Source organism: Cinclus cinclus, chromosome Z (genome assembly GCF_963662255.1).
Source record: "Cinclus cinclus chromosome Z, bCinCin1.1, whole genome shotgun sequence".
Taxonomy (NCBI): domain Eukaryota; kingdom Metazoa; phylum Chordata; class Aves; order Passeriformes; family Cinclidae; genus Cinclus; species Cinclus cinclus.
This window is the reverse complement of record NC_085084.1, coordinates 63,987,855-64,013,071: the sequence shown is the minus strand read 5'-3', so window position 1 is coordinate 64,013,071 and position 25,217 is coordinate 63,987,855. Positions and strand designations below refer to the sequence as shown.

The window sequence follows — 25,217 nt, the reverse complement described above, 5'->3', positions numbered from 1 at the left end:
GGAGACAATCCTGACTGAGTGGTGTCACACTGTGATGGGGAGTGTGTCCGTGTGTGGCCCTGGGCTCATGGTGTCCTGCCACAGCAAGGTGACACCACTGAGCAGAGAGCACAGCCACTGAGAGCCCCATGTGAGCACTTGGTCATCTCCCCTTGCTTGGGACACTCATAGAGATTAATGGGAATTGAATTATATGTATTAGGTAGATGATGAGGAATTCTGGAATAGAAGCAGAATAGGCCTCCCCCACAAAGTAGTGTAATTGTCCACATGGTGTCTTATTCCAATAACTCTTACTTTGTTCCTCAGACTCAGAACATTATTCCTTCAAGGTGTAAACAGAGGAATGTTTCTTAATAAATTTTTCTTGTCTTAATTTCTGAGTAGCTTTCAGAGTTTTATTTTCTTTTGATTCAGAACTAGCATTATAGATGTTTGCATCTATTGTTGCTTTAAATGTGTTTCTATGTAGGAAAAAGGTACACTTTTGAGAGCAGAGAGCTGTATCTAGTGGAAGGGTGATGGGAAGGACTAGCAAGTGAATGGCAGGAATTCTGTTGGAGTCAGCTCTGGCCAGAACTGCAGTGAAAGATGCTTTACAGTGGCAAGAGCATTACAGTGAAGTGTCCATTGCATTGTCTCAACTGAAACATCTCTCATTCTAACTCATTCTTTCTGAACTTGACAGGCAAATATTTGCTTCCCAGTGCAACTGGACAGCAGCTGTGGCAACCTACAGAAACCACTAATCTTGTTCGGATGCGCTACCAAACACTTGGACAGTCAGCACCTTCACTCACTGCTAGTTTGGTGAGTAATTTTTTTTCCAATGCTAGAAATGTGCCAAGAAAATTGTATCTCTGTGTCTGTTGGTGGGAGGATGGGGATTGAACCAGAGTCTACTCCAGACTAATCTCTCCTCCTTAAGCTGCATTTTTAAAGTACCTAATGCATGCCTACACACACCATCACTTAATAGGTTGAGTGCAGCTGAATAACATTTATGATAACAATAACTCTGAATTGAGTTACTGGATTTTGCATAAAGCCTGAGCTGAATGTTCCATCAGTACAGCTGTTTGCATTTAAGTGGTTTCTTTCCTTAAAAAAGGCATGGAATAGAAGGAAACTGTCCTTTCTCCTGAGCATTATTTTCTGTCAATGTCTGTTTACACTTCTTTGTGCTCATGAGGACATAGATGTGTGAAGCTTGAGTTTAGTGAAGTCTTTTGGATAAATAGAGAAGGGAAAAGAAAGTGGCAGAGGTGCATCATACACTTGAACTTTCAGGTTTTTGGTTTTAAGCATCTATTTTACTGCTTTGTGTTTCTGAATATTAATATCTTAAGAAGTATTGAAATCTAATGCAGTGCCCTGTGTACTAGCCTATACTTTTCTTCAAAGAGTAATGGCAATATATTTCTTGTACCAAGAAAGAAAAAATATTATTTATGCTTTGCCTCTCCCCTTCTCCTTTTGCCTTTTTGTGCGTCATTAAAATGATATGATCCATATCTACTTTCTAGTGGAAGCTTATTTTGGGATTTGTTTTGGATTTTTTAAACACAGTATTCAGATCGAAGGCAGCTATGGTCAGCAAATGTTGAACAGATATCTCGATGACACTTTTTCATGTCATATTGATAGGTAGATGGCTGATTCTGAAGTAGTAATTCACATAAAATGCAACATAAAATGCAATATATCTTCACCTATAAATCTAATCCTGGCTTCTGCTTGGTGGTGGTGCTCTTTGTGGCTCTTTAGGGCAGATATGGCTTTTTTATGGCTTTTTTTAGGACTCCACACTTGCTACAAACATTTAATTCTAGTTGAAGTTATATGCTTTGAACCCTAATATTTTCCAGGGAATTAAGTGTCAACCTATGTATTATGTTAATTGTGAATGAAGTATCTGGATTATGTAAAATTTTAATGACAAAGAAAGTAGACGAATGGTCAGAAACTAATTTAAATTGCATCAAAACCACATTTTTTCTTCTTTTCTGTATTTGGGAATAAAAATTATTTCTTCCAAATGAACTAAATTTAAAAAGGGCTCTGTTGCTGTTTGATGGTCTGTTTCTATCTGCACAGCTATTACGGGGCATGCTACTAGCAATATTGTGCTTTTGTTTTGCTGTGATTCTTAAACTAAGGAAGAGGAAGATGCGACACCATTTTGACAGTAAGTACTTTAAATGGTCATAAACAATAGATTAATGAAAAATTCAGTGAGCCTTGCTTCCTTAAGGCCCTTCAACTCATGACCTGTATAGTTTTATGGCATATCTGTGTGCCACAGACTTCTTCCTTCCTGTCTCTCTACGTCTTTTATCTGTGCCTGACTGCAGTTTCTTTCATGCTGGTGCAAAAGCAGGCAAGAGCCATCGAAGCAGATCTGAGCAGATCGTGCACAGGGTGGAGGCACAGGTTCTTCAGAAGTATTTATTTCTCATCTGGAACTGCTGATCAGACTTGCCTCCTCAGGAGGTTGATGCTAGTGTCACATAGGCAGAGCTGTTCTCAAGCCTCCTTTGACAAATACTTTGCTGTCAGGCTTTTGAAGGGCTCTGGTCTTTGCTTAAAAGGGGCCATAAGTTAGGCATCACTCCCTCTCCTTGCATACTTTTCTCTTCCTCTTGATTCTGTGATTTGGCAGAGTTGAATTTGGGATTAATCTGTTAGATTCTAGCAATTGGGAGTTTTTAGTCATAATTAGGAGTTTATCCTTATGTGGAAGAGATTTTTATGAAGAATTTTCATGTTGCTGTTCACAATCTGAGTTGAAATTACTTTAAATGTATTGTCTTGCTGATCTGAGAAATTATTAGCTTGTTATTAATTCTTTCACTAGAACTGAGCATTCTCACTTGGTTGATACTCAGCTGAAATGGATCTGTCTGAGTAGTGATTATGAGCCAATATAGACAAGAATGACAAGTGTACAGATCAAAGATACATGCTAGTGTTTAGTGCAATTGAAAACAGGATACAAAAGAGATAAATTTTTTTTCTTGTTCTGTCAATAATTAATTAAAAATTCACAAAATCTCACACTGGTTCACAGGCGTAAAACCTTTCTGTGGGAAACGATAGATTTTTTTTTACAGAATATTGATTAAAAATAGGCTGCAGGTGTTACTTTAGGGCAGAGTTCAATATCTGTGTGTGATTCACTCTTGTAGTATGGGCAGCTGGATTATAAATTAAAAATGCGGTTTCTATGTGTAGACCCACAGAAATGGGTTAAAGATGTATAGGAGAAGACTGATTTTGTGATGAGTGGGTAGTGTATTGGATTTGATGTTAATAATTAATTCACAGAATCACAGAATAATCTAAGTTGGAAGGGACCTAAAAGGATCATGAAGTCCAACTCTTGGCCCTGCAGAGGACAACCCCATAAATCCCACCACATGCCTGAGAGCATTGTTCAGTGAGCTCAATGAGTTTAGTGAGTTCAATGCTTCTTGAGCTCTGTTAGTCTGGTGCTGTGACCACTGTCCTGGGAGCCTGTTCCAGTGCCCAAACACCCTCTGGGTGAAGAACCTTTTGCTGATATCCTGATAAATCTACTTTTAGACTGTTAAACCTGTTACAAGTTGGGGCCATCTCCTTGGGTCCTGTCACTGTTCACCAGAGGTAAGAGTTCACTGCTCTTCCCCTCATGAGGAAGTTGTGACTGCAGTGAGAACTGCAGTTCAGAGGCAGCTAAGTCATAGTTGTTTCTCTTCAATTTCTGTCATGAGCATTTTGAACTGTCCATGACAGACAAATTCTGTGGTGGTGAAACAGACGACGGGAGTCTGCACAGAGAATTAGTGTGGACTTAAAAATATGAAGAAAATTATGCAGAATGTCTTCAACACTGAATAGAAAAGGACAGTTGAGTTGAGGCGTGGTTCTGCTTTGGGATGATTTTATGGGTAATGTTAGTCTGTCAGTCTCTTCCTCTCCATGGTCAGTAATATGTGCTCCTGGAAGGTAATTCAGTGTGTGTCTTAGTGCTGAGTTTTGCAGGAGTGTAGGGAAACTGTGGTAGAGTTAGTTTATCTGTCTCCTTGCCCTGTAGGCTTTCAGTCATCTCACTTGACTTCACGCATCTTTTCAGGGTAGAATGTATTAGGAGTTAATGTGAAGGTGCTGCCTCATTCAGTGTCCAAACTTCAGGGGTCATTCTACTGTTCTTTACCAGTCCCCTGCCACTCCATAAGTATTTTCAAATACCATTTGTAAAACTTATGGTTTTGACTTTTCTATTTATTACTGTGAGAAGAATTTTTGGAAAATGCTTCAAAATAAATTGAAATTAAGCCAATTTTGTTAAGTCCTCATTGTAATAAGCTGATATGCTTTACATTACAGTAACAACTCCGAAATGGAGCAATTAATTACTGTTATGTAGGCAGTGTGTATTTTGTGTGACACAGAATGAAATTCTTGATTTCAACGTTTTCTAGTTAGCTTCACATATAAAAGCAATGGAAACCTAAACATAAAATGTCTCTATGATACATAATGATAAATGTGTAGATGAAAGGAAAATAATTTGCCTCAAATTAATTGGGCAAAGTTTCTTCCGATTTGGCTTTGTCATGGTTTAGTGTCAAACTCCTGTTATGGGTTTTATTGGTTTATTGCTTGTTTGGCTGTATGATTTTTTTTTCTAATGTAAAAAAAAGTAATCTCTTTGTTTAAGGAGCAGGAAGTCTTTCATTTTGTTTATCTGTTCTATATAAATAATAAAAAAATTCTTTGTTCCACAAGAAAGGTTTCTCACAGTCCAGAGAGCTTTCTGAGAGAGCATATTTCATGACTACTTTATGGTAACTTGCTCTATGAAATATTCACGTAATAAAAATATACTGTAACAAAGATCCTCAAATGAAACATGTAGATTATAATACACTTGATTTTAAAATTCAGTTAGGACTGGATATGTGATTTCAGCTTTACGGCTGAGCTTAGATTGGCTATTTCTTCTGTCGTGTGAGATGAGTGTACAGCATGAAGTAGATCAGGCTCTGAGAGGCATGTGGTTTCTTCTTGGAAATGTGAAAGATGCCAGTGAAATGACGATTCATTTAATAATGGATCATCTTTTACTACTTGGAAATAGTTTCTAGTAACATGAAAACTAGAAAAGCATTAAAACTTGCCTTTGTGAATGGCTATGCCCTCTCCTACAAAGCAGTGAAGGGATATTTTGTCTAGGTGTGACTGGAAACATTTGCTTCTTTTTAGCATACAACTTAATGTATTTTTTACAGGATTTACTTTTTGATTTCTTCCCCCTCCAAACCAGGCATCACCCTGCAAACTGTCTTCCCCAGGACAACAGAAGACTGAATTTGCAATCATCTGTACTTTGATGGCTTTTCATTGCCATTTTTTCAGTGTTAGTTTGTAAGAATGGCCTTACAGAAACTAGAGGGGGCAAATTATATAACGTACTGGTTTATAGGTTGGATTGCTGAAAGGAAAAATCGTAAGAAATGTTCAGTGTCTATGAAAACCAGTTCTACTTCTTCAGAAAGGGCTTTGCTTCTTCCTTTCTTTTAAATAGTATAGTACTGAAAATGAGTAAGTGTGTCTCGGATAAATATGCCATTAACTTCAGCTAAATTGACATAATGTTGACAGTTATTATGAGAACTGTTTCAAAACTAATTATGGTAATTAGAATTTAACTAGCAGTAATTGCATGTATTCAAACAGCACACCAACACCCTTTTGTGTGTTCTATTCCCCAGATGTAAGACAGCCATTTGTTGTCTGAGAAGCTGTAAAATTACAGCATAGATAATAAATGATTGGGAACAAATAAAATACATTCTTTAGAAGCACTAATGGGTTAGATAAGCGAATGACAGTATCAGTTGTGCTGAGCCTACCCACATGAATTAAAAAAGGCTTTTATTTAAATGTTTATTTTGGAATTGTAGGAAATTTTTCAAATCACTAATTGTCTTTGTTCAGTTTTATCTAATGAATATCAGGTGTAGCTGAACTTATTTTTAAGTAAACTTCCTTGAAACCAAAAGGAAACTGCATCTGAAACTTGGGTTCCTCTTAGTTCTTTCAGGGATTTTAGTTCTTTTCCAGAGATTCAGGTTTTAAATGCTTGAGTGTGAACAGCTAATTAATACTCTGAAAGTTAATGCAGAGCAAGTACAAGGATGGCACTTGTGAGAAGCACAAAAACTATATAATATAAATTTGCCAGAGTAGCTGATTTTGGCTTGTTATCTCTAATCTCCCCAAAATAGTTAGCTAGACTTCAGACACACTGTCTGAACTGAGGAAATTGCTTGAATGCTAAACCACTGTATAAAGTTGAAAACCATATTCTTGTTTAACTTAAAATAAGCTTAACATCTAAGAGTAATTACTGAAAATCTTTTTAAAATGTTTTTATTCCTATGAAATGCTAAAATTGTCAAGTAATGATAGCAGGTTTTCTGTGCTTCAGTTGCTTCCAAGACTAGTGAGTTGTTCTCCCTTGTGTATTTAATTCCATTAATTCATTATCCATGAATATGTATTTGCATTCGTATTTCTTTGTCTGTATTTGCCTTTTAACAATGCTTAGTTTCAGTTCTAATCCAGTGGATAGATCTAATTTAGTAGTAGCATGAGGGAGGTGAACCTGCATCTTCCTAGATGTACCTATATGCTTTGTATTTCTACACAGCAAAAGGCTGGCATAGACCTGATACAGAGCTGTGAAACTATAATACATGGGCAAAGCTGATGCAAGAAGTTGGTGACTGGGTATTGTCTGTCATAAATATAACTTAGTTCTATCATTGTTTTTTAAAATAGTGACGGTGTACTTAATTTAAAACAAAACTGTAGATTCAGTGGCTTGACAGAATTCTAGATACTGAATCATTTCCTAAGTCATCTGATTAAAACTAGTGGCGTTATTAATTCTTAAATTTTTCTTGCTTGTTCTTTGGATGTGAATAAAATACGGATGTGGAAACTGCTGGGGTTAACATTTCTCCCAGGGAGAGCTTGTGATTTCTCGGACTTGAGAACAAAGCTTGTGCTGCAAATTATCATTAGTTAAAGAATAATGGGAAAAGTAAGTAAAATATCCATCTCTCAGAGAAGACTAAGCTAGGTTAAAAAGCCCTATGAGCATATGCAGTGTGATTTTCAAAAATACCTCCTTTGTGGTGAAGTAGGTAACTTCCCATCAGCCTCAGTTAGCTTCCAGCTGGCAGGATAAACTGAGCACGAGGGAGAACTGAAAGGACATATTGCAGTTTATTAGAGTTGAATGTAGGTATAACCCTCTTCTGTGTCCTATTGGTGGTAGAGAATGAGTAGAGATCAAATATATGGAGGAGCTAAGCAGTACATCCCTGTTTTGTGTGAATACCATGTTTCTGTTTTCCAGATGTCCTATATAATAGTCTTCTTCTTTCACGAGAGGCTTACCCTGAAATGGTGAAAAGGCTCACTAGGACCAGTTTCTAGTTAATCAAGAATCTAGGGCTGTTAAATTTTTAGTTAGCTGAGGATGCCTTTGTTCTTCTAGATTTTTGTGAGAAAACTGAGGTCGGTAAGCTAAGTTAAATATAGTGCATCACCTCTGGAACTGAAGCTTCTGACTGTATTAGTAGTGGCTCTGAATAAGGGCTTATTCTTGTCTGCTGTAATATTTGAGTTGTCGGTGTGTGGTGTTAGTGATGGTATCTTAAAATGTCATCTAGAATTGTGTTGCCAGTGTCACTTAGAAAGTGGAAAAGGTGGGAAGTGTTACAAAAGTGAGGCTGTGAACTTTTCACCCAGGTAGAATTGGCCACATGAGAAACAAAGGAGTAGTGGAATTTGGCAGTAAAACTACAGGACCAGGAGAAATCATTGCATAATCATTTATAGTATTGGAAGTTTAGATGCCTTTCTGAGAATAAAACTTCCTTGGCTTGTTGTTGGACTTTACTTAGAGGATAACTGCATAAAATTATAATCTGTGATTAATAAAACTCTGGAATATAGTGATGAACTTCTTTGGCCTTAGATCAAAACCTTCTGCAACTCCTTAAAAGATTTATAGGTGTGGAAATGGAAGGGGGATAAAGAGGTTAGAAAGGACATGAAGAGCAGGAAGAAACTGGAAAAATGACTGACATTTGGAAGGATTGAGGAAAATTTAACCATAATGCTGTCTCCTCTTCCATGCTGTCTCCTGTTCCGTCTGGTCACAAAAAGCCGACTGTTGTGAGTTCATTGTCTCTCAGTTAACATATTAATTGAAACACTGATGCTTCTATAGTTTTTAATATTTAATGAGAAAATAGTAAACAACAAGTATCAAGGACATCTTCCTTTGCTCAGGGAGTGTGTGCTCACGTACAAATCTAATTTGATTGGTCTGATTTCCAGTCTCAGAAGTATGTAATGAAAGTTGAAACTAATTTCAATCACAGTTCTGTCTTTAAAATAAACTGAGATAGTGGGCATGGGTAATAATGTGATGAGTGTAAGAAAACTACTGTCTATACTTGGGTCTGCATTCAGGATCTGAAGTGAGAGGTGTTGGTAACCTGAAAGTGAGAGCTCCCTGTGAGGCATGGGTGAGCACTAGTAGATTAGGGTGTTGCTTGGTGTTCTTATCAATTACAATTACAATTATCAATTACAATTACAATTATCAATTATAATTACAATTTCTTTGACTGTTCTTAACAGTCTTAGAAATTTGGTACTCATGCATAATTAGGACAGCTTGATTACTTAAAAAAATGCAGTAGAGGACAAGAAACTATTCCACAGACATGAATTTTAATAGTGATACTCCATATTGTTAAGAAAGTTAGTTTTTAGTGTTGTAAAAATAGAACCTTTCTTTCTAGTGCTGCTATTGCTATAGAAAACTTGATCCCTACTTTGGCAGTTTAGGTTGACAAGAATGAAAATATTAAAATTCTTTGAACTTCCTAGTAAAGCTTCATCTAAAATGATGGGACTGTTTGGAAGCTGATGAGGCATATTCCTTTCTGCTAATTTTTATTTGCTGTGGGGCAGCATCCTTATGTTAAAGGATAACTAAATAGGGCACAGTTCTAAATTGAGGAAATAACATTTTTATTTTCCTTCCTGTAAGCCGACATGTTCTCATGTCTGTGGTACTTGGAAAGTGACTGTAATGTAGCAGAGGATGTAAGCAGTGTGGAAACAATAGCTCTTGTTCCTCAAGCTGAAGTACTCCCTTGGTTCTGATGATACCTGTAATTCTCAAAACAGAGAGACTCAAACTGAGTTGAACAACACTGCTGAATTACAGGCACTGGAGCAGGGTGGGGAAATACAGTTTTTCAGTATCTCTGTTGGGAATGAACATTTCTCCTCATTTATTTATTTATTTATTTATTTAAAGATCCACAAAGCAAAGGTATCTAGCCAGAATTTTTCTGAGCACACAACAGAATACTTTTGTGTTGGATGGTGCATTGCTATTTTTAGTCTCTTACAGTTTTAGGTTTAAAAGCAACTTCTGACCTGAAACTTTATGTGGGTTGACTGCCTCAGTTGGCTTTGACACATGCTGCTGGGTATTTGTAACTCTGGTTTTTAGTCACACTTTCTTGTACATTCATGTGTACATGATGAGTTACTGTAAAATGCACTTTTGTCCTGTGAAGGCAGGTAAGAATGTGGACTTTGTTATTTTTTACCATAACTTACCTCTTAGTATTCTTGCAGTCTCTCCCTTGTTGTGATATATCGTGATTTATATTGTTCTGGCCTCACTGGAGTGACACAGTCATTGTGTTTGCTTCCCTCTTTTGTACCTTGCCACAGTGGACTGATAGTTTTTAGCATCAACCCCGTTGTTGTCTCAGTAAAGTTAGGAAGTATTGTGGTATTTTTTTAAATTTTATTACAGTATGACCAATTTTGGTGCACATGTCTCTGTCCAATTCTATCAGACTTTAAATAACGCAGTAGTACAGTAAGATGATTTCATCTAGTAAGGATTTTTTTTTTATGGTGTTGTGGAGATTAAGAAACTAGGAAGTGCTCAAGTTGACCTAATGTCACTTGAGTAAAAGATATAATAATCAGCAGGAGATTGGTTAACTGCTACTGTCTCATGAATACATTTAACCTCTTGATCATTGCATAATAGCTGCAATTACGTGGTACAATGGAAGATACTCAGTATTTGGTCAGTTAAACTCAGAAATGATGGTTGGCTTTGTAAAGCATGGAATAATTTCATAGTAATAATACACACTTGGCTGATCACCAATTCCCTTTTCTGTCTGTTATGTTGTCTGAGAGAGGATGAAGGTGGTGAGAAACAAAGTTGAATGATGAGATTGCCTGCTGTAAATGAGGGAGAAAAAAATCAAGTTAAGTAAGAGAACAAGCCTACAGATGAAGTGGAGTTGGATCTCAGTGTATTTTATTATTCTTACAAAATTTTTTCTTTCCAGTAAAAGCACATCCTGGACAAACAATCCTAGTGTGATATTGCTTTTCCAGACACCTGTAACTGTGAATAAATGTTTTTGGTATGCTTGTTATATGTCCTCCACCTATTAAATATGGGATTGCAGGGAGTGATCGTTAGGAGAACATTCCCTTTTATTTCAGTCTTCCTTACTTTGCTGATTTGCAATGGAACTTCTGTCTCCAAAGTGATCAAGACTTCAGCAAGCTAAACTATCTTCTGAATTAATTTGAATGTTGAAAGGCTTAACTATTGCTCTCTAATGAAGGAGAGTGTTTTTGTGAAGCAACTGGACCATGTATAGTGGAAAGTATTGAATCTTAAAGTGGAAGAAACAGCCAAAACACATTAAGAAGAATTAGGCATTCTTAAGAGAAAGCACATTAATATATTATCTCATTGAGAAAATACTGCATTATTGCAAGTGTTGAGATTAAATGCTCCTAAAAAGGAAAATGAGGCATCCAAATAAAGGAGATTAGATGCAGCATTACTCAGAGTGATCTCAAAACAAGAACTTAAACCTTAACAAAGATTGATAATATTGGTTGGAATGCAGATTGCCTTCTACTGATTTCACCTAAGAATCAAACTTCTAAATGTCTAGCAGGGATTATGCTGAATGTAATTGCTATTACTGTTTTGCCATGAGATTTTTTTTTTTTTTTAAGAATTTGATTCCCTTTCTATATACAGAATCTGAAATACTGCACTGAGCTGATTGTTAGAAAAGCCTCAACTCAGAGGGGTTTTAATTTGTTTTCTGAAAACATAGCTATATGTGTGGCTCTTCAGATTCTAAGATTTAAAATGGCCTAGCTCCTTTATGTTTAATGTTAGGCTTTCTTTGGGGAGATACTGAGACAAATAGTTCAGCAACTTTTGGAAAAAAGGGAGAATATTTTGTGATTATATGTGTATCTCAGTTCTTGTTGAAAGGAGATCCATGAGAGATACAGACTATACTCATGATGTGCCTGTCTTTTCAGAGAGAAATTTCTCTTATGCTATTGTGTAATTATGGAAAACAGAAATTGGAGGGCTGACTACCTTTTTCGAATCTGATCTAGCTATGCCTTTTGATGGAGTAAGAAACACATTATTTGATGGAAAAGGCAAAATGGACGAAGCTCACATGTCCATTGTGAGCCATGTTCTTGTATATGTTCTGTCACTGAAAGAGTTGATAACCTTATTAAAATAACTTATTTGAAAAATTGGTTTGCTTCTGCAAGTTATTTTTCTTCTCATATTTTTGTGATGGATTGATTACCATTATTTAATTGATTATGGTAACAAATTAGCCCTGCAAATGAGTGGTGAGCCCAGAAACAAGTTGGTGCAAGTAGGATTTTGTCCTGCAGGTGGCAAGAAGACCCAGTGTGTACCTGCACCTCCATGGAATGTGGCCATTCTTGGGTGTGTAATGGTGACTGTTGGCAAGGCAGACAAGCTTCCATGGGATAAAGTACTTTATTTTCAAGAGCCTTAAAATGTAACTAACAGAATCTGTAATACTTTCTTTTATTAAGAAACAGCAGCAATCAACCCTACTTCCTTAAGTGTAATAAACTGCTGCACCCATCTGCTGACCTGTGGTTTACGATTTGTGTAGGTTTGTCAGCTCTAGAAGAAGAGAATGAGTTTTCCTAACTGAGGAATCTGAAATTTTCCCTGTTTGTGATCAGTGTTCTTAGTAATATACAGTGAGAATAAAAAACTGTCTCTTAATGCATTGCTGACCTGGTAGTTGGCCTTGGACACAGAGCAAGCCAGCCTGGGTTACCTGAATATGTGTTTATAGATGTGGTAAAGTGGAACACAGATTCAGTGGTGCTCTATCAATCCATGCAGCAATTATTGCCCAGAAGTCTTTACTTCTGAAGCTCAGAAGAGATGTAAATGGACTGATGTACTTTGTGTGGGTAGGTTGTAATACTGAAGGAGGATAGAGGAAAAAAAACTGGTGAGAACTCATGGTTTTATTGTCAGGCTAGCAATACCTTCTCAGCGCTGTAGCTGGGGACTCAGAGGTGCCTTGAAAACATTTGGCTGGTGGAGCATGTCTGTTTTCTTCGTTTTCTTCTGGGGGGTGGTGGTTATCATGTTGCACCCTGAAAGGGAGTTGTTGGTTTCACATGGTGCATTTATTCGGTATTTTGTCTAGGCCCTTAGAAGGGACATTAGGCGAATGTATACAGGAGCATAAAGAGCTGTATAGATGAAATACTGTAACCTTTCCACTGTGAATAATAAAATATGTATTGCTCACAGTGTCTAAAATTGCATATAAATTACTTTGCCTTTTTAATAGTTAATTACAATGTTTGGGATATAATTTGATTCTATTAAATTAATTAGTTTCTCAGAATTTCAATGTATATAATAATTATTAATAAATTTGCCTTATCAATCTCAAATTTAGACAAGGCAACTTTAGCCCCTAACACTCTGAAGTGTGAGAATTGCTTTCTCAATTTCTTAAAAGTAGTGTGTAACTTCATATGATATCTTTGCATAGGTATGGGTAAATATGGGTAAATAAAGTCTTGGAAAATAAATAATGAAAACTGAGTGGTGGATTTTCATTACCCCATTCAGGTAGTTTGTGATAAAGCTAGCCAATATTTCCATACAGACTGAATATCTTAAATACCCTTTCCTGTTAATACCAAAACAGCATCCTTTCCTGTGGTTGTATGAGAAAATTCTTGAAAAATATATTGCAGAGGTATAGTTCGGTTTTTTAGGCTAGATGTGCCGACCGAAGAGGTGCCTGCAGCTTCAGGTGGATTTCAGCATCCCTTATCTCAGTGGTGGTGTTAAGCGTTGATCTGTCAATTTTTGCTGCTAATTTTGATGGAATGTCTCACTTCCAGTGCTGTAGCCAATTCCAGTGACAGTTCACAGATAACAGAGCTTCCAGAACTTGAAGGAACAAGAGGCAGATGGATAGAGTTGTTTCCATAATCCTTTTCTCCTCAGATAACATTAAAAACATTGCATTAAAGAAAACTCTTGGGTTGTGTAAAAGTACACAGTGGCACTATAAGGTTAAGAGGGCTAGATGCTATTAAAAATTATGCTACATAAAATTCTTTAAAGATAATCTTCATTTTGTTTCACTTTCATTTTGTTTCACTTCTATCAAATTAATAAGAGAATTATATGTTCATCTTCCAACTCCCAGCACCATACCTGGTTTTTGCTTTAATGCTTCTGTGACATCCTGTGATGATAATCTAGTATCCATTAAGATTCTAATGAAATCCCTTTTCCACAAAGCATTGTGGAGTGACAGTATGGATGGTTTGATGTGAATATATATGTATGGGACAGTTGAAAATTTCTGGGTACTGTTTTTAGAGATTTTTTGCGTGTATGTATATAATAGGAAAAAAAAAAGTACTGTGTAGGGTGTTTGAAATTCAGTGTAAAACATTGGAGGTAAATTGCTTTAGGAACTGAAACTGTTTTCAGAATACTACAGAACAGGAATGTTACCTAGATAATTTCTTAAATCATATGCAGAGCATGATTGTTTTGGCATGGAACCTAAAGGTGGCTCAATTTCTTTTATAACCATTCAGAAAAATAACCTTGTGGAATTGTAGTGTTGTCTTCCCTTGACATTTTATTCTTTAAACTGCTACAGAAGCACAGAATAACATGGCTGGGAAGGGACACACAAGGATTAGTGTGTCCAACTCCTGTTCTTGTGCAGAACACCCCAAGAATCACACCATGTGACTGAGAGCATTGTCCAAACACTTCTTGAACTCTGTCAGGCTGGTGCTGTGACCACTTCACTGGGGAGCCTGTTTGCAGTGTCCAACCACCGTCTGGGTGAAGAACCTTTTTTTCTAATATCCAACCTAAACCTTCCCGACAGCTTCATGCCTGTTCCTCAAGTCCTGTCATTGGTCATGAGGCTGAAGAGATTCGTACTTGTCCCTCTGCTTCCTCTTGTGAGGATGTTGTAGACTCTTTCCTTGGTGTCCTCCAGGCTGAACAGACCAAGTGACCTCAACTGCTCTGGCTTCCCCTATAGACCCTTCGGCATCTTTGTTGCCCTCCTTTGGAAAGTAATGGCTTTATATCTTTTTTATACTGCAGCACCCAGAACTGCCCCCAGCACTGGAGGTGAGGCTGCCCCAGAGCAGAGCACAGCAGGACAATCCCCTCCCTTGCCTGGCTGGTGATGCTGTCCCTCATGGCCCCAGGACACGCTTGGCCCTCCTGGCTGCCAGGGCACTGCTGGCTCATGTTCAACCTGCCATGGACCAGAACCCCAGGTCCTTTGCTATGTGGCTCCATTCAAAACCACAAAAGTACTGTTTGCAGGAGTTTGTTTCAAAACCATCATAACAGGAGGACATGGTGTGGTATATTCTAGTTTTTCTCTCTTCTCTAATGAGCTTAGAGAAAGGCTGCATAAAAATTAATGTTAAACACTTCCAGGTATCTGTAGTTGTAGTTTATTCACTTATCTAGACTTCTGAAATTATGGCAGTTGAAATATTTTAATTTTCCTAGTAAGTTAGTTGAAGAGGTTATCAGTGAACGAAAATACGATGAAAAGCTCTCTTTCTACCTGTGCTGGAAAAATGTTCCTGTTATTTTGGATTGCAAGTTATCAGAATATATGGCAATTATTTAATGGCTTGTTATCTATTCTAGGCATATGAATTTTCATATTTAGGAAGAAAATAATTATTTTTAAAACTCAGTGATGGTGACTGGCTGGTGTAGAGTATTTAAAGTATTGGAAATAGCCCTGACAGAGATAGATTTAGGGGCAGAGTACAAATGGATTTTTTCATAGTGCATAATTAATATGATTTATCATATGCTACCACCATGTGTAGTATGAGAGTGGCAGCCACACATGGGATATGTGTATGCATAAAATTAAATTTAAATTAAATCTGCATTGTAAAACTCCAGTTACATATTCATATATAGTTTTGCATGCTTAGGTTTTATCTGGTTGATTGGCTGATTTCAGTAATTACAGTGATTTCTAAATTTTCTTGGTTTTGTCAATCAATATTATTTTCTAAGTGAATCTGTATGATTAATGCAAGAAAGTGGCAGTTGAATGAGGATAAAAACTTAATATATTTAGGTAATTGTCCTGGAAACTATCTTCTACCATGTTTCTTTGCAGCTTTAAATAAACATGGACTTAGGAGTATGTATCTAAATTAATTCTGAAGCATCCTTCACATTTAATCAGGTCAAATGCTTCATTTATAGGGGAGAAAATGTTTTTGGCAAAATTTGAGGTTGATTACTGTTGTCCTAAAATAATTTTGCCTTCCAGGATGGGGTGAAGAAAAAGAAAAGTTTCTTTTTCTTGCACTGTACATGTTTTATTTTGTGGTGCATGTACAACTGAACTGTGCCTTTCTGCTACAAGTGATGTGAAAGAAAATGTGATGTATTTTGCTGCATTTAGTATATATAAATATAAGGATAATTATATTAAAATGTTTCAAAGAGCATGGATTTTTCTTCTTAAACACAAATTGTTCCATTGTTCCATTGTTCCACAAATTGTTCCACCACAGTCTTATCTGCCATGGTTTTGATGGTGAATATAACTGAAATAATAATAGTAATCAAAAGATAATGAAAGCATCCAGAAAATTATCAGGCTATATGCATTTTTAAACATGAACATGCACTTTTTGCAATAACAAAAGAGATTCATAAATTGTGAGAAAATTCAGTGGATGTTTTGCTTCTTATGTGCAAACCTCTGCCTTTCCAATTCCATTCCAAAAGGAATTTCCAGTTCCTTCCAATGCACTTTTATAAAATGCAGCACAAGCCTAGGAAAATGCCATTTCTAGAATTGATAGTAAACGCACTTCTCACTAAAAGATAGTTTTTATACTCTTCTATTTGGGATTTATTTCATCTTCCACTGGAAGGCAGTCTTCTCTTTGTTTCATTCTTCTGCCTGCTGTACCGGTGACCTTCAGCATATTGCAAAACTTGTTATACTTGCACTCTGTAGTTGGATAGTTTCTTCATGCATGTACATCTGTGCTTTGTCTGCCTATAATCCTTTCTGTGAATTATCCTCTTATGAAATTTTAGCTTCTTTGATACTTGAGGTGTTTTGTTAGGTTGTAGACTTTTTGCATCTGTGCCTGTCAGTGACACACTACTTGACAGTACGACTTTCTTGTGCTGTTCCAGTAATGACCTCTAAGCTAGATGGCATGGGGTACTTACAATTCATTCATATACAGTTATGAAATGTACAGTTAGATAGGCTGAAATGATGGACTAAATGTTGGACTAAAGCTAACTGCACCTCAGCGTTAAGTACTTTTAAAGGAACTGATAAATTGAGCATTGGGAAACTTTGTATTTCAGTGATTAAAATGAAACTTATGCAGTATGTATTAAAATTGGGTGTAAAAATGCAAACAACCTTGCAGCTGAAACTTGCAGTGTGTCATGAGAGACAAATGGTAAGATTTTGCCTCTCACTCTTGAAACTAGACAGTCTTTGGTTAATTAATTTTTGCCACCTTTACTGAAAGCATGTAACAGCATTTAGATTGTCATTCACTTGCCTGTGTCATTTGTGGAAAAAGAAACACAGAAGAGATATGATGTAAGGACACATGGATGTGAAGAATTTGGATAAAGTTTTAAAGTGTTACAAGAAGAAAGAAGATGACATTTTGAAATGGAAAAGGAAAGCAGGGATATTGGGAACCCATGGGAGATAATGTAACATTTTTTCCCTGCGTTTCAAATAGGTGAGGGGATCTAGTCACTTTTAGCTTTGATTCTGTAAAGCAAGAAAGTTTTCACTAGGGCCAGCATGCTACTTGAAGAGGTACTACTCTTGAAAAATGAGTTCAGGAGGGATGAGGAGCCTTTGTTATAGAGGAAGTCAGGAGGGTCACATACGTCCTTCTGGCCTACAAATTTGTAGATCTATCAGTGTGTTTGATTTTCCTTGTCTCCCTGTTGTGGAACTGGAGTTTGGGTCATTATACACATCTCCTTTCTTGACTGAAATACTGCTCTAATCCTGTAACTGATGTCTGTGATGGCAAAGTTTCAAGCCATTGACCAAATGTGATGGATGCATTTTGAGCTGGAGACATGGCAGGACAGGGAAGAGGAAACATGTTCAGGTCATGTCACTGTGTAACTTAGATAAAAGTTGACTTTTTTTTAGAATAATACAGTTGGTATTATCAGAGAAATGTAGCTTAATATCTGAAATTATTTTAAAAAATATAACAAATGTAAAACAATAACATCAATGCATTTCAGTTACATGAAGAAGAGTTGAGGATTGGGGGCAGGGAATACAGCAGCCTTTTTTTCTTCTGTTCTTTAGATAAGCTGTTACTGCTCAGCGTTAACCTTTCAACAATCTTTTTTTTTTTTTTTTTTTTAATTTTGTTCTAAATGCCTTTGCTCCTGGCAGGTTTTACTACTATGGAATGTACATGGACTACTTCTCAAAATGATGCAGTCTGACAGGAAATCAATATTTCTTTTCCATGCTAGATTTAAGAGTGTGATTGTCATAGTCCTCATCTTAGACTGTTAAAGGAGGAATAGCCGATAACATGGTGACAGCCTTTGGGGTGGGGGGGGGTGGGGCAAAGAAAATCAGTGACTTGTTTAGTAGCTTGGCTGGTGTGAAAACTCCCCTCCGTTTTGCTCTTTAAAATCTGCGCTTTCAGACATAAGACACCTTTAAGGATCTAGCACCTAGTTTTTGACGGGGACGAGTCTTCCTCGCACCGGTCGGGTCAGCCGAGTTGATGAGAAGCCCTCGGGCGACCAGCCCAAGGTGACGGCCGGACCTGCCGGCCGCGGTGCCCGCGCCCCTGACACAATCCGTCCTGTCTCCGCGGGTTCTCCGCAGCCTCACTTGGGAATCCCGTGGGGCGCGGCTTGCTCACGCGGTGCCCGTGCAGCACTACCGCAGTTCCGTCCTGCGAGTAAAGGAGAGCAGGTTCTCGGCGGTCCCCGCGGCCGCAGCGGAGCGCTCGCCGGGCTGCGCCCCGAAGTTGCCGGGGCGCGCACCTCGCGCGGTCACGTGCGGCGGCGGCGCCAATCGGCGCGGGCGTGATGTCAGCGCTCGGCAGCTGCGGGGATGCGGAGCGGGGTCCGGGCGGGCCGGCATGGCCAGGCGGCGCCGCGCGGCGTGAGGGCGGCGGAGCGCCGGCATGGACGAGCCGGGCATCCTGCGGAGGCGCGGGCTGCAGGTAGGGGCGGGGCGGGGCGCCGCGCCCGCGGGGCGGTCCGCGCTCCCCGCAGTTGGAAAGTTGCCCTCCCGGCGGGCGGCGGGGCGCGGTGCGGGCGGGCGCGGCCGCGGGGGAACACCTGTGGGCGGGCGGGGCGCGGCGGCGGCGGCCGGGCTGGTCCGCGGAGCCGGCGGTGCAGCCCGTGCCCGGGCGCTTCCCGGCGAGCCGGGAGCGGCGGCGGCCGTGTGGTTGTCGCCGCCAGCCGCGCTCCGGGCCGGGCAGAGGACGGGCATTGCCGGGGGGGGGGGGGGGGGTGTGAAAGTTTGGCCGGCGCTCGGCGTTCCGGGCGGCTGCGGCGCACTTTGTGGAACGGCGGAGCGGCCGCGTCTTCCTTTCCCGGGCGGCTTCGGGCTGACTTTTCCGCTGGCTTCCCTAAAGTCAGGAAAACCCCGTATCCCAGACGGAGTGAGGGTTATGACACCGTGTTGGTACCATATGTTGTTTGAACCCTGGACTCGAGGCGTATATCCTCTCAGGATAATGCTTAAGCCGCTCAAATAATTAAAGTGCGCATAGTTATATACCTATATCTGTTGGCGGAAAGTGTATTAATAAGGACTAAGTCACTATTAATGTGACTAGAGCCTAATAGAGAGTACTTTTTTAATGTTTCACCAAAATGGAGCACCACCTCAAACTACATCATTACGGCCCATTGTTCAGAAAAGCCCCTTTGCTCAAGTAGCTCTCAGCGATGAATGTACTTCCTTTCTTTTGTTTTCCTCCACATCTGCAATTTCAATGGGAGGAGGGTGAAGAGGAAAGTCTCCATACGTTTGGGATCATTATTTTTAAGTAATATAAACCCCATAAAACGTGTAACATGGCACTGAACTTGCACAGTTTTGAACTTTTTTTGGTCAGACACTCTTTTTGATCAATGCTTTCAGCTTGGTGCTGATCCAGTGTAGCAGTTTCTATTAGATGTGTAGAAGTAGAATCTGTAGCACGTGTTGTTATGTAGCATACAGAAGTCCTGAAATTCTCTTGGGCCTTTTAAAGAATCCATTAGCTTTTCTTTTACTTTTTGTATGCTAACACTTGCCTTTATGAAAGTTAGTAACTTTCATAAAAAGAGTTTGTTACTTTAGTCAGTCCTTACATCCTAAATATTTTCTGTCAGTTGCTTGCTGAATAGGAGGGAGAATCTCTGCTGCGGATTGAGACTGGATGACAGCTTTTATAGGATATAAAAGTTGCAAGACGTAGACCTTTGTAGTGAAACCGGATTTCCTTCTCTTAAACCTGCTCTAATCCATTTAGTAGTGTAAACCGGATTTCTGCCTTTTGACAAGAATTGAACAGCAGTCTGATTAAATTATAACTTATACCCCTGTGTGAAAGAAATGTGTGAGTTCTGCATATGTTATTTTTATTTTATTCTCTGTAACTTTAACAAAACAATTTTCAATGAATACCAAAAGCATTTTACAGAACAGCTTAAAGTCACCCAAGAGTGTTGAAAGTTATCCAGTGAATAATCCAAGTACCAGAGAGGCCTATTCACACTTGCAGTGCGTGCAGTTTTTGAAGATGTGTACTTTATGACTGTCCTTAGGATCTGGTCCCAGAATGAAGAAAATAAGCCAGTGGTCAGAAATGTTAAAATTGACATACTATCATTTAGAAAAAGATGGGAGGGGGTAGAAATGCTATTTATATAGAAATACACTCAAGTTGTATTCATCAGACCTTAAAGGGAATCCGTATTTATATTGTCATTTTGCTCTCCTTACCTTCTTCTGTTGCTTTGTTTCTGTCTTCATCTGTTATCAATGCAACTAGCCTGGAGACTGCTATATGAAGATCTGGTGGGCTGGAAGGCAGGTTATATGACAAAGGGTGTTTAAGTTCTGTTAATAAATGTTAAGTGTCTGAGTTGTTTACTTTGCTGCCCTTTTGAATAGTACATTCCAAAACAGTGACTTGGTTATAATAGTAATAGTAATTATAGTAATAGTATATGTTTTTACCATAAAAAAACCCAGCTGTTAATAACTCTTCTGTCTTTGTTTTCTGTTGGAGTAATCCATGTATTTATTGCCCTTTCTTCTTCTTCATATGTTATTGATACTCTCTTGTAAAGACTATTGATTATATTCTGAAAGGGATAAACAGAAAAACCTAAAAAAATAAAAAACCCTCAAAACACCCCAAAAGCCCCCAAACCCAAACAAACACGCACCCCCACAACAAAACCTCCACCTCCTCCTCCAAACAGCAAAATAAACAACCCCCAAAAAAAGAATGGGGGGAAAGAAAAGGAATTTTTCTGAGTTAAGACTGCTCTGAAATACCTGTGATTTTCAATAAAAGGTCAGATAACTTCATATAACTTTGTCAGTTCTCTTGGTTAGAAGTAGAAATGTTAAAATAGGTAAATCTGCTTAAAATATGCTTTCTTAGGTGAAGGTGCATTTGAAGGTACAATGGTAAATAGCATATGAGCAATTTAAAAGCATAGTTGGTATAACTGCTGGTTTTCTTTTTTTCTTTGTACACAGTCTGCTTCAAAGCTTAATTTACAGGACACACAAAGCATTTCCTTTTAGACGGGAACCTGATGTAGTTGTGTTTAATGCCTTGTACCATCGTGCTGTGTTTAAAAATAGCCAGGAAGCAGCTTGAATTGAATCTCAAAATATAAGCCTTAAATAAATATGCAAACTTGGATAAATCTTGTTTCAGCTTGATGTGTAGAAGATTTTTCTGTTGTTCAGGCTTCTGAGAGAAACTCAGCCTTTAATTTGTTGCAAATTGAATACACATATCTACTTAATCTTACTACAACCTCTTTCGTGTCTTTAGTTGCTTATGTTATTTGTATTCATAGAAGAATAAAAGCATCTGAATCTGTAGTATATGCTTCAGTGATCAGATTTTGAAAGTTTAAATTGCAAAGAACACTTTTTTTGGTAAGAAATATTAGGATAAAATTGATAATTTTTCAACTTTTTAGTTTTTAAAGTGCAATTTAGTAATGATTGAAATAAAAATTTCTTGTAAATAAATCTGAAAAAGGTGGAAACACCTAATTACTTCTTGCACATTTTTAATTGCATTCTTAATTACAGTATGCTAACAGCCTTTGTTTGTTGTAGTTTGACTAAGCTTTGTACTTAATATTGCCTTAAACCAGTGACTCTGAACCCACAAGATGGTGGGTAAAGGTAGTACCTATTTCCCTGAATCTCTAAGGATATGGGAATGTGGGAGAAACCTGACTGCCAGAAGCAAGCCAGCTTCAGTCATGCTTCCAGTGCCGATTAAGCTTTCACTTTGTCAGACAGATGCTTTGGGCCTTCACTTTTCCTGTTGCTAATTTCAGTTCGCCTTTAAGTGGCTTGTAAAGAGTGTCTTGTAAATCTGCGGGTAATTACATGAGCTGTTGTAGTTAAACTTGCAGAGAAATTGACCAACAGCAGAAAAAGCAGCTGTACATGAAACCTCTCAAATGTTAAAGAGAATGCTGTGCTTGTTTTTTTTCTTGTCGTTAGGTATATATACACTTTTTTTTCAGTGATGGAAAATTTTCATAGGGAATCTAATCCTTCTTTAAATTCAGGGTGACTGAGCTGCATTGTTTGCGGTGATATGATTATAGGCAACATGGAAAATTCCACTTGGAAATCTAATACATGCATTGATTTGAGGGGGGAATGGGTATGAAGTAAAAATAATTTAATGACAAAATTCAGACAGTGCTGTAGAAATGGAAGTAGGCAGTGTTAAGGAAAATGTGGTGTAAATGCATAGTTGCTGTTTTTGCGGAATTGAGGGAAATCAGTTTATACCAATTTCATATGTTTCTAAAAAAGATGTGAAGGGGCACAATCATTATGTAGCCTTGACTACTCCTTTCTTCTGTCTTTAGTACAGGAAAACAGTTATTTTTGTAGATAGATGTTTTGAAATAGGTACATACATTGTACAGACCTTTGCAAAGAGTCATACATTATAGACTTTCCTAAGTCCTTGGTTATTGGCTCAACTGAAAATGCATATCTGAGAAATCAGAAAGAAAGGAAAGAACTTAATGGAAAAATGGCCTTATTTACAGCTTTTAAGCAGGTGAGATTTTTTTGGAGTAGAAGGTTTAATGAAAGGAATTCTTTCTGAAATACTGAAAACTGATGTGTGAAATAAAAGGGTCATGTTGGAAGTCACACTCTACAGGAGGGGAAAGGGAGGAGGTAGAATGTAACCATCTCCTTTCTAAATACATTTTGTGTTTGGGAATGTGTTATTTGGATAGTCTGCTGAGGAAAATGATAAATGTTGGAGAGCATTAGTTGGAATGTAGCCTGGTGTCTCTTGTAAAGTGAAGAAAAAAGGGTGTAAAAGTCAGTCTTACAGATGAGTCTCTGGAACAGTTCTTAGTTTTCACTGGTTTGAATAGTGTGTATGTCAGTGTTCTTTTCTAGGCAAGAGAGAACTTATCCATTGTTTTGTGCTGTTGTTTCTGTATTACTGGAAATGGTTTTACAGCGTCAAAGAGGAATTCTGTAACTGTGAATCAGGACTGATATATCTCCCTGCCTCCCAGTGAGTGTGTGGAAGAAAAAGTTTATGAAGGGTGTAGAACCAGAGAAGGATTGAAAAAAAAAATCTGCAGTTTGCATTTTCGAGTGGGTTCAGATTATTCAATTAAGAAGCAGGCAGATATAACCCTTCTGGTGTTGTGTGGGAATAGTGTGTCTGCACGCTGCATTCTTATCCTGCTTAGTAGTTGTGCCCACACCTGCCTGAAAGGGGCCACGCTTGCAAACTGAACTTCTCTACATTTACTAAAACCCCCAAAAAACTGAAGTAATTGAACTACTTGGAACTACTTAAATTGTGGCACTCGCTCTTTCATTTTATGAGTTTATTGCATGAGCAACATACACAGATGTAAAATGTAAAAAAGAAAACATAAATTTTGCATAACCTTGGTAAATTATTTTTATCTAGATAGAGCCATATTTTTTTTTGAGTTGTTCTATAGACCATTATAGAAAACCGGGGATCTTAGGTACTAAGAGGTGTGCAACAACAGATGTTTTCTTGGCTTAAATAGTGATAGGCAGTGATAGCTGCCTTTAGAAAGCAAAGGACCAGCCTTCTGAGAGAAGAGATACTGAGATAAAGAACATTTTTCCTCTCCTTAGCTGTCACTTGTGCAGGCCTAATAGAGTGTACAATCTCTTGATCAGTTTATTCACCTCTATTTTCCAGACATTCATTCATTGTTACATGTTTGTCAGGTCCTCTAAAACGCTTTTTGTCAGACATATTTTGCTATTGTTTGAGCTCTGAAAGCTTTTCTGAAAGGGTTAATCTTCCCCCCACCTTTTCTTTTCTATATGTTGTAGACACTTTTATTTCAGAGTCAAATATCAAAAAAAAAAAAAAAAAGAAAAAGAGCCTCATATTGCATGCAGAGCTAAAATATTTGGCATGGGGCCAAACTTGGTGCCTGTAGTCCGTATCACACTTCTTACAAATGCCTTCTGATAATTGCTGCAGCATTTCTTGATAAAGTCTACAATATGTCACGAAGCTGTCTGACTGTTTTGTACTAGGTCTGGAAGGCGAAACATAAACGTAGCCTTTCTTTGTGTCAAATCCTTTGGTGAGCTCAGTGGTAGAATCTGTAATGATTTGAACTGATCTCAGTTGTTTTCTAAGGAAGCGGCTTTGCCATCCTCTGTGTACTCGTTAGCTCCTGTTTCTGAGTCACTTGGCTTATCTCCAGAATCTACTTGTGTGGGGTTTTTTAATTTATTTTATTTTTTTCTTTGCCTGTTTTGTTGGTAACAGTAGGAATAATAGCTGTGTGAAGGACAGTAGCTTATTGAAACAGGTTTTTTTTTTTTTAAAGTTCCATTAAATACTCTTGGATTGACAAACGGTTTTACTTTGTCACAACTAATGAAACTAGTAATTGTCTGTATTTTCTTTTCAATTTTTTTGGTAAGATGCTTCCTTTGAATTTGATGCAGTTTTGATTGTGATGTTACTTCATGTGTCATATTTCACATTACAGTTTTAGATTTGCTTTCACCAACTGATATGTTACATTTGCTTTAAAAGTCAAAAGTTTTAGATTTGTTTAGTTAGTGGTTTTCTCAAAATTGCCCACAGGCTTTGAGATGCTATTAATTCCTTCTATTAGATTGAAGCAATACTTGATTCAAATTGCTTGTAACAGTACCAATTATTAATTTGAACATTAAAATTACAAAAAATGTGTAAGTTACTACTATGATTTCAAAGCAGAAGACTCAATGCCACAATTTCATAATTGCTTTTGATCTTGTTTTCTTTGCTTTACTTTTTCCCCTCTATATGTAGCACTAACTTCTGCAACTTATTCTCTGTAGGATCCTTGCTTCATCCATTGTAAATCCGAACAACATGGTTTTCTGTCAAAAACAATGAAAGCAATGAAAGCAACTCAATGCTTT

The 25,217-nt window shown here is 37.9% G+C and overlaps 1 protein-coding gene across 1 annotated transcript in view; it reads left to right on the top strand.

The window, feature by feature from the left end:
- Positions 1–25,217, top strand: part of MAST4 (microtubule associated serine/threonine kinase family member 4) — a 279,151-nt gene that overhangs the window by 81,093 nt on the left and 172,841 nt on the right. Inside the window, exon 3 of the mRNA XM_062513746.1 lies at positions 689–810. Within this exon, the coding sequence (XP_062369730.1) occupies positions 689–810 (122 nt within the window). The remainder of the gene's footprint in view (positions 1–688; positions 811–25,217) is intronic.